The sequence below is a fragment of the Tasmannia lanceolata genome, unplaced genomic scaffold (genome assembly GCF_043159265.1).
Source record: "Tasmannia lanceolata isolate RefF3 unplaced genomic scaffold, GAP_Taslan_0.1 ptg000015l, whole genome shotgun sequence".
In the NCBI taxonomy this organism is placed as follows: domain Eukaryota; kingdom Viridiplantae; phylum Streptophyta; class Magnoliopsida; order Canellales; family Winteraceae; genus Tasmannia; species Tasmannia lanceolata.
This window is the reverse complement of record NW_027518692.1, coordinates 59353972-59364443: the sequence shown is the minus strand read 5'-3', so window position 1 is coordinate 59364443 and position 10472 is coordinate 59353972. Positions and strand designations below refer to the sequence as shown.

The 10472-nt window shown below is 37.5% G+C and overlaps 1 protein-coding gene across 1 annotated transcript; it reads right to left on the bottom strand.

Moving 5' to 3' along the window:
• GEX3 (gamete-expressed 3) lies at positions 1-8345 on the bottom strand. Its single transcript, XM_077354725.1, has 9 exons — positions 7970-8345; positions 5781-6110; positions 3455-3701; positions 2724-3005; positions 2484-2573; positions 1744-1776; positions 1585-1644; positions 1353-1495; positions 1-1263 (listed from the first exon to the last, which is right to left on the bottom strand). Exons 1-9 carry the CDS (start codon positions 8252-8254, stop codon positions 538-540), a joined length of 2196 nt encoding a protein of 731 aa, XP_077210840.1. The 5' UTR covers positions 8255-8345; the 3' UTR covers positions 1-537.
• Positions 8346-10472: the final 2127 nt, after the last annotated feature.

Below are 10472 nucleotides of genomic sequence, written 5' to 3'. Positions count from 1 at the left end.
AAGTGTTGTGATATTCTTTTAAGCATGAGGGAGTCATGGCAGATGGAAACTGCTTTCTACCCACAAGGGCATGCTTTTATAATAGTGAAGTTTTTCCTTCTTCTTTTTGTCGGTTAAACATGAGATTACACACAGACATCCCTGTGTAATGAAGAATGTCGTACTCTTGATCTAGTGAGCAGCAATTGGATGTTGATCACTTTAAGCTCAATGTTTGTTTAATTGTCCATTTGTAGGCCATTGATTGGATGGCTAAGAACAAACAATTTCCATGATGTTTGGGCTATGATCATCCACATAGAAGCACACCAATCAATGGTTCAGATCATCATGACGTAGACCAGTAATAAAAGCCCACCTCTCTTTCACTAGGCATCCTCAAAACTGTTCAAATTTGAATTAGCAGTTATTTACATTAAAAATGAGATTTCCATTGTGATTAGCATCAGAAGCCCAGTTAGTTAAGGTGAACAAGGATAATTCAAATGCTCTAAATGATTGAACTGCCCTTAACGCTATATTGGTCAGTCATTATAGTTACTTAGAGGACAAGGTCCTCCTCCTCTTCAACCATGCCCTCCTCCTCCCCTGCTGCACGGTTCCCATCCCATTTCTTTCTTCCTCCTCTCCTTGCATTTCCATTCCTATCTGTTCACCATCATTGAAAGGTTGCTCGACAAACAGAGGATTTGAATATCCCTTTGATCCTGAAGTAGCCCCCGGCGGACTCTCCCAGGACTCATCTACAGGCATCCTTGCACTACTAGAAGGCCCAACTTCCATAGGACTCTCCCAAGGCCCATCTCCATGCAACCTTTCACTACTAGAAGGCCCAACTTCCATAGGCGCCTTCGCTTTCACCGCCGACTCCTTGTCTCCAAAGGAATGCCAAGCCACCTCTCTTTGGCTACTGTTTCTGCTACTACTGTTACTACTGCTGTTACTGTCACTACTGATACTTCTTTCTCCTGAAGAAGTATCACTGAGTGTGTGGAAGATTGTCATGCTCTCGTTCTTCCTACTTTGAAAGGAGTAGCTCTTTGTCTTCCCATTGTACAATGGAAGGAGGGACCTAGACTCTGACCCGGCTCCGTCCCTACCCAAACTGTAGGTAGTTGACAGTTTTCTCTCTATCCCTTCCCTCTCTTTCACCATATCTCCCAATTTCTCCAGCACTTCATTGGCCACGGCCTCCTCTGTCACCTTTTGCTCAAGTTCCGTTATCATTCTGTCGAATTCTTTTCGTTTTTCGTGAAGTGAGCGCTGAAATAAGGTGTAAATAAGGTGTGAAAGATAGTCAGAGTTGTGATTATATGCTATTGTTGTTTTGCTTTCTGAGCTTGGTCACTCACCCTTTTCTCTAGGAATTTTCCAAGGTCTTTATGTTGAAGCTTCTTCTTTCTCCAAAATATACAACAGAATCGCACAAGTCCTGAGAGTACCATTAAAACCACAAACTGTAGTAACAGGAACAGTAGTATTGTCCTTTCGTTGCCTGCGGAAAGAGACAGAGAGCGAGGTGACAATAATGCATCAAACCATCAGATATTGTTTATATTATGTTTAGATGAGATAGCATTTTACCTGTATAGATGCTGAGATACTTAGTGTTTGCTTGGGAGCAGCTCGAAGCAAGTTTCTGACCTGGTATAAAAGAAAACCAAGGTAATAATGCATCTATTCAAGTTTTATCAACAAGAAGGCAGTGGTTGAATTAATTTACTGGCAACTATGAGTTATTACGTGTGGTATGACATGGCAGGGGTTTGCCCATCTCTGCATCAAAAGAAAAAGGAAAAAAATAAGCTCGTAAGATTAATCCATGGGATAAACAGGGTGCTGATTACCAAACTTAAATGATTAAGGTGTTATGGGATGAAAACTTAAAGTGAACAGAAATCAATGCGAGAAGCAAATTTTAATGTGACAAAATCTCCAATCCTGTCAAGGTAAGCCATATTACCATACGCTGGTTATAACCATGCGATTTTTGCATCTAAGTGCACGAAGTCGGAAAAATAAAATTCCATGGGAATGACAGATGGTTAGGCATGAATTCATCGCCCATATCCAAGTGGAAGACTGGTAATTCCTTGTGATTCTAATAGCAATACAAATAATCATTTTCACAAGTGAGTTTTGATGCAGGTAGGAGTATTCCTTCTCATTTCCAGACAGGATCTACAATCCAGATATCATAGGTAGTATCTAGGAATATCTAGAAAGAGTGAGAAGTAAAATGGTTGGTAGAAATATGACAATGTCTGAGCGTCGAATAATTTGCACCTATTATTTTACTATATGGATGTTAAAATAATAGATGGTTTTAATATCCATAGATTAAATGGGACGCTCTGTCTAAGCACTGATTGATTAAAATAGAAAATACAAAGGACCAGAAAGTAGCACGCATCATGCAGTCATATGTTCTTCATGTTAAGTACTTGCCAAGAAATATGAATGCCTTATCTACAGAATCTCACTTGCTGAAGTGATAAAAGCAAGAAGAATGCTCTCGTCCACTGTAAATTGGCGTAGATCGCTCTCAAACAACAAGGATGAAAATTGACCATCTGATACAGGCAGCCACTTACAAGAATTAGTGTATAAGTAAAAAGAATGACTTGTTTTTAAAGACAGTAACCATTTCATGAGTTTCGGAGGCTTGGAGTCAAAAATTATATTTATATGTTACAAACTAAATGGCATGAGCAAGGTTGTACCAGAATACTTTCCATTCCAGTAGAGAGCTCCGGTAGCCGGAACTAACATAATGAAGACTACATTTGTTGGTTTTGTTGCTGATATGTATGTAAATTCACCAATTGTGTGGCTGGTCTTTGCCTCCATTCTCGTCTGAGAAACATAAACTGCATATCCAGAGCAATCAAGAAGAGGACTAACTTGAACCAAATCAAGTGCAGTTGCTTTCAGGAATTTCTTGACAACTCCAGTTGGTGAGAAGGAATACAGGAATCCATCCAATGAGCCAATAGATACCCATCCTGTATTTCCAGTTGAAATAACAGAAGGTTAAGAGGTTATGTGCAATGGCAATACGGCAAATTTGTTGCTTGCAATTCCAAGATCATCAGTACTATATTTCTAGATACAAAAACATGTATATAATACAGCTCATGGGGTTCAGAAAAACATGTAAATATGGGTGCAAGGAAATGGGTATACATATCTCAGAAAAATCATACAGGCATCTCACGTCTGTTCTTCTGCAAGTGGGTCAACATGCATTAATATATACACGTGTGGGTGTGGGTGTGTGTAATAAAACTGTCAGGCCCCGACCCCACCATATAAATATTGTTCAGTTCTGGGTCTTCAGGCCCTATTTAATATCCATGCACATGCACACCAATTCTCTCTAGAATTTAAGTACTATGTGCACATCAACTCTCTCTAGAATGTTTCTAAATACACTTTTTCAACAAGTATTTACCATTGGAATCAACAACAGGTGAGCATTCCGCTGGACTTAATGGGCCAACATTACTTTGCCACAGAACATTTCCAGTAGAAACATCTAGTGCCATCACGACTGCCTTTCTTGGGAAAGCAAGATACAAGTGGCCATTGTTTCCAGGTGTGAACATGAACAGTTTGTCCAACGAACTAAAATCCTTGATCCAGTTGAAGTGAGGGCTCTGAACAGACAACGAGTAGAGCTGGCCTTCAGTATTTGAGATCTGCAGGTGCAAAAATAAAGGCGCGGATCCATAAGTATGCAATGGGTACTTGGCAGCATATAATCTTAGATTATTTAATCCTTAAGGCATGTCTCAGTCGACCAGACTTAGAATCACAAAACTTGGCTACATTTAAAAAATTTTAATTCTCAAATTAATAACCATAAAGTCCAAATCAACTATTATAACTATTAGATCGTCAATTACTTTTTCACTCCCAAACTAAGAACAGATCTGTGGTAGGCTGGTAGCTTAGGAGTGTGAAAATTAGAATTCGATCCACAGTGCAGATCAGTGCCGCAGGATTTCCTTCATAGATTTTCAAACCCAGATAACTAATATGAAACTTGTAGATCACAATCTCAATTGGAGAATACACTCCAAAAGAGAGAAATTATTGACTGGCTAAGCAAAAAATTTCAGATTTGTTGAGTTCAGCGCAGCGGACACACAATAATCACACAAGCACAGACTGCACAGTGATCCAACTTGAAGAAAGATGATCGGAAGGAGTGAAACAAGAGACATGGAAAAGATAAGACCTACTCATTTTTTACATAAAAATTCCCTAAAACGTCTCCAACTAAGCTTGCTGAATTATAGAATTTCCCTAAAACGTCTCCAACTCAGCTTGCAAAATTACCAACCTAATACCCCTTACTACAAAATTCCAGTTAAGATAACTTTCTAATATGCTAATTTTTGACTTCTTTCCTATTATTTGTCTGTTTTAATGGAAAACACATTAAAAGACAAAAAGAGACCAAGAAGATCTCAATACAAAAAAAAAAGCGTACAAAAGGAAACTGAACAAAGCATAAGGAAATAGAATAATGCTATTGAATCCGCATCACAGTTAGATGAACGCCCCAAGTGTCCAACCTCAATGCAATGCCTCACAATCAAATCTCGGATCTCCTCAATGGCACCAAACTTTCCCCACATTGGAGCGTTTCACTCTTTTTTGCCAGTTGAGCCCAAAAAAGCCCACATGATCTCTTTGTCATAACTCCTCAGAAGACCCCAATGCCTGAAGAACCTGAGTTTTCAATGCTCAAGCCGTCAAAGCTCACCTTCAAAAAAACCTAGAGGATGGGGATCCCCTCTATTAATTGTAGTTATTGAGACTTTCTAACTACTGACTTATCTAACATGGCAACGATTCTTAACATTTGTCCCCATTCATGACTCCATGTTGGCACCATCCCTTTTTTTTCAAGAATAAGAGTTGAAACTGACAAGGAATTTGAGTTGAAACTGAAAAGGGGATCTCCATAGACATCTCCAGCTTGTCATTAAAGGACCACTTCTCGTATCATTCGCACCTCAGGTACATGCATAGACAACAAACTAGCTCCTAGATCTATACTTAGTTAAAGTGTACATGAGCAAGATCTCGCCTCTCCACTCTATAAAATGCACAAAAAGATATCTGGATTGGATGTGATTTAACTTCGTGTTGAACTTACAGATTTGGTGAGCACACTGAAAGTTGGACAATCAGAAAACTAAGTGATAGTTAATGGGTTGGACCAATGACCTAGAGCTCTCGTGCACAATACTAGACATCCTTTTTTTATGGAAAAAATGAATGCACACCCGTCATGCACCTCAAATTCCAAAAAAAAATAATAATAACATATAATCATCTCTGCCTTCTAGATAACACAATGCATGCTTGATCACCTGCCAATAGCTTGATACTAGTTTTCCATGCCAAAAACATAAGGAGATCAGATTGAGTACATATAACACAGCAAAGGTAAGACTATCAATATCAAATGCTTAGGAGATATTCCATTGGAGTTTTTGTTAGCTTGGTGTCAAGTCTCGTGCTGAGGCTTAAGTTTCCCATCCTTGTTAATTGGTGTCCTCATTGGTGCTGCATTCCTAACCCATTTAAAACTTTTTGAAAACAGTATCGAAATTCAAAATACCTTTCCCAGGATAAGCCAAGTAAGCGATTCTAACAATAAAAAGAAATATGCTTCATCATTAAAACTCAAAAAAAAAGCAATTACCAGCTTAAATTAAGAAAAGAGAAACACAAAAAGAAATATGAGTATAATGAGACCTTACATAAACACTCCCTTCACAATGATCAATGACAGGTGCTGAACTAAAATAACAATCTGTCACGTTTTCTTTACAACCTTGACGATAACCAAACCGATAGAGCACAGGCCCAGCACTCCATAGCAATTGACCGTGAAGCATGTATGCAAAAAGTCCACGTTTTTTAACATTGATGAATATAGACGAAGTCCAAATATTTATTGAAAGGCCAATAATTCCACCTGATGCTTTCATAGATGCTTCTGGACCAAAGAAAACTTCAACAGCAGATTCAGAAGTCCCAATATTTGAAGGTTTGATTTTCAGAACTCTGTCTTCTGCAACCAAATATATCTGCCAAGAGTTGGAGTAAAATTCATTTGCAGAAAATAACAACACAAATTGAACTTGCTCTAAATTTTAAATTCTCTGAAGCAAAAATAGAAATGAGATTGTGATCAGCAAACTATCATCATAAGGACTAATAACCTCATGAACAAGAAAGCAGTTCGTATTTGTATGCTCATAATGAGAATAATGGTAGTAATGTGGATCCACGACCAAAGCAGATGGTTAAAGCAAAGAGCCTTTACCAAACTGCACATTGACAAAAACCCTACCAAAGTAAGCAACGGTACGAGAGGAATAAGAAAAGAGATTCAGTGTATCTATAAGAGAAACCTAAGAGAGCCATGAGAAATGATAAAGTATTGAACTTGGATATTGATTTTCGTTTCTGTATTAGCTCATAACTCGGAGCCATTTTCGTCTCTTAATTTCCATAGGATTCACTAAAAAAATTAATTTGCGTTTGTTAGTTACTAGTAGTTGTTATTCTAATTTTTTATTAACAAAGCTGTCTTTAATTTTGCAAATTCTCATTTGGTTTTCATGCTTAGGTGGGGTTTGAATAGTGAAACCTTTTGAGATTACAGTTTAAATTTTCTCTGGTGGATCATCCATTTCCACCTACCAACCCTAGATTGACATAAAATGAAATGGTTATACAAAACACTAGTTCTACATAAGCAAACATTCAGTCATCACCTACATGCTTACTGAGTAGAAGTATCTCAAACAGACAAATAAAAGAACAGAAAAAAAATAAACTAATCTTTAGAATATTTTCTAAATGAGCAATTAAAAATATGATGGCACGTGCTGTGACTGCGTTGCCTCGGACAGTTCTCTTAGAGAAGCTCATCAACCCTAGCAAGAGATCCACTAAGAAAATCCCCCACTCATGGTCTAAATGTCGAGAATCTGTTCCAAACATGTACACATGTAGGTTTCATTTTGGCCTCTTTACGAATAGAGATGTCCATGGCTGTCCCTTTCATAGCCACAATGTTTCCCACCAAAGTAGGTCTTATTCCCATAAAATGGTGAAGGATAGCCCAAACCACAAGAATCTACATACAAGATTGCACTCATAAAGCAATAGGAATATGTATTAGTACCAACACCCATTGGTAGATAAGGCCTTAGACAAGCAAGCTATGAATCACATGGCATGGTGTCGTCTGAAGGGATGCATCATAGGTGACTGATGGCCAAACTTCTCTCAAGGATTGAGTAGGTCATCCTAGACATACCTGGGAGGCACAAACACAATCATATATGACATGCAATGTCACCTACTCATCGATGAGATTAACACTATGGGATCTCATTCTAATCATGTGAATAGCTAATGTTATTTCTTAAGCCGCATCATTTCCTACACTATTGATTTGGTAAGATGCCCCAACGCCCGATGTTTTACCACTGGTTATATTGTTAATGTAGGCAATAATCTCTTAAGAGTGGAAACCATGACACAACAGCCCATTCTAACCACCAATGGGATCTACTACTATGGATGAAGTATATCAAACGTGACATGTATTACAGCAGTAAGAATTCTATGACAACGTTTGTGGTGATCAAAGTGCAATTCACATTACCGCTGACGCCATATTTCATGACTCGTGAACACCCAAATGCCATCTTTAATTAGCACATAAACCATATCGAAATAGATTATTACTTTGTAGTAAAGAAGACTTTCAAGTCTCAATTAACCAAGATTAAAGAACAGCTAGGTTAACCAACTTATCATTTTTCCCGATTATAATTCACAACAAAAACTACAAAAGATCAATGTTTATGTTATAATAAATACAAGAGGCAGTTTCCAAATGCTAATATCTACAAAATAAACCAGAAATTACCTTCCCAATTTCATCAGAGACTGGAGGTATATCAGGCTGGCATGAATAATTGAGAAAAAGGACCCATGCAATTGTGCCGTTGCTTTGAAATGAAATGAGATTTTTTTCAAAACAAGTGTAAATCCTCCCATCGTTTCCAATAAGAGGCCTTGAAAGCCTATTTGAAGTCCGCTTTGAAGGCTCTTTATCTGAAACAAATCTCACAGTATCCGAATTACAGAGCTTCAATGAAATGCACAAAATCAACAATAGGAATATCTGCACCAGGATCCTTTTTGCTTCCATAAGAACGACATGAAAACCCTAGAATAAAAGATAAAGCACCAGCCTAAATCAAAACCCTAGAAGAGAGAGAGAGAGAGAGAGAGAGAGAGAGAGAGAGAGAGCGGTTAACTGTAATGCAGAGAAGTGGGAGGAGTGGGAAAGTTTTGAAACTTCCACGTGAGATACGCTTGTGCGAATATGCGAATACGCCAATTCAATGGATACGGGAGGAGTACCCACTAGGCAGAGTGGACCCCACCTTTGGTTGATTAGAACCGTCTATTTGATTAGAAGTTCCATGGTGGGAGTGCATGCAGAGAAAAAAGTACAGTGGAGCCCACTTATTTGGATGATCTAAACCATTCATTTGCTGTTCGCCCATTGTAGATAGGTTGTAACTGAAAAATCTTCTCCCTAGAGATCTTAACCGTTGAATATGTTTGTTGTAAAATGGACGGCTAAGAACTACGAGCTTTTAGATCCAACTGCTCACAGGGTTGTTATCAATATGGCTATTGTATTTTACTAGGAAAAATGCACGTGTGTTGCACGTGAGACCCAAATATCATTTCAAATAATGCAAAATGAAGTGGCAATCTAATATTGGAGTTGATTAAAAGGAACAACTACCTAGGATCTATTCATATAATAGGGAAAACAATATTACTTTATCTTTTACCGAAATTTTCATCTGAAACCGAAACGTCCACATTTCCAAGATGATCGAAACTTAATTTGAAATTTAGAATCTTGTTCTTAAGCATGGTTTGAAATTTCGACCGAAATCCAAATCCGGTCAACCCGAAATGGTATGAAATTTCTAACGAAATTTTGTTTTGCCTCGAAATTTTGTTCCGAAATTTAATCGAATTTTCAAATTTTCGATCAAAAATTCATTTCCCCGGAAATCCCGTTCTAAAATTTAAGGAATATCCCAAAAAAATATGGATTTTATCCCTTATTTAATATTATCCTTGAATTTCGGCCAAAATTACTGAAATTTTGACCGAGTTAAAGTATCTTTTAAATTGATTTTTATGGATTTCGCCTGAAATCCGACTAAATTAATGAACGACTATTTTTCTCGTATAGAATTTTGACCGATTTTTTTGTAAATTTGGCTGAAATTTCGGGATAATATTAAATAATTATTAATATTATTTAATATTATCCTAGCCCTCCAATCAATAGAGGTTTCCATAATTATTGTTCCTCTTCAGTAATTATTAATATTATTTAATATTATCCTAGCCCTCCAATCGATAGAGGTTTCCATAATTGTTGTTCATCTTGAGGTGTCCGGAATACCTCAATATTTTTGAGGTGCCCTGAATCCTTCAATATTTTGCAAGTGTCTTGCATGAGTAATATAAAGTAGTTGTTTCGTCATTGTCACATGTCTTTACCTTTTCTTGGTGTATTTTTTTCGTAATTGTCATAGACAGGTACCCGTGTCGGTACTTTTTGTATGTAGATTACGATTTTATCCTAAAGAAAGTAGTTAATATCATAACTTATTATTAAAGAGAATAGGCATTATACAGCTGGGATATAGATGGAATTTTTGGCAAAGGGTGGAAGAACTTAACCCATGATTCTGCCTTTATATATAGTAGTTAGATTAGATTATATTAGATAGATCAGATTAGAGCTCGATGATGAGAATAGACAAAAGCTATGAATCTTAATAAAATAGTGTTAAACAGGTATACCTGTGATTGAGTTGGAGACATCTTATGTAAATACAATACCGGTACTCGGTGAGAGGTTTAATACACACCACAATCCTCAGCACCAATCAAGAGTCAAGACCACTAATGCCCTGTTTGTTTGGGATTATGACAGCCTATTGCCACTCCCAGTCTGATTATTGGACCCAAAATTAATGTAATTTTCGGTGCAGTAATCGGATTGGGGTGGCAATTAGCCACGATCTCAAACGAACATGGCCTAATTGTGGTTGGAGATTCTATTATTGGATGCAATAGTAATGTTTGATCTAGAGAACGATAACACGATGTGAAAACTCCATTCCTTCATGGTGAGCTGTGTTTAGGTATCTAGAAAATCTACGTCTCAAAACCCTGCCGGGATGAAGCAACAGAAGTCTTGAGAATCCAAGATAAGGTCAAAGTTAGACGAGCCATTTATCATTGTTATAGGTGTCAAAGGAGGATTTGTGTCCTCGAAACTCATTGGAAGGGGCAATGCAAAGAGTACATTTTAATAGATCAATCAT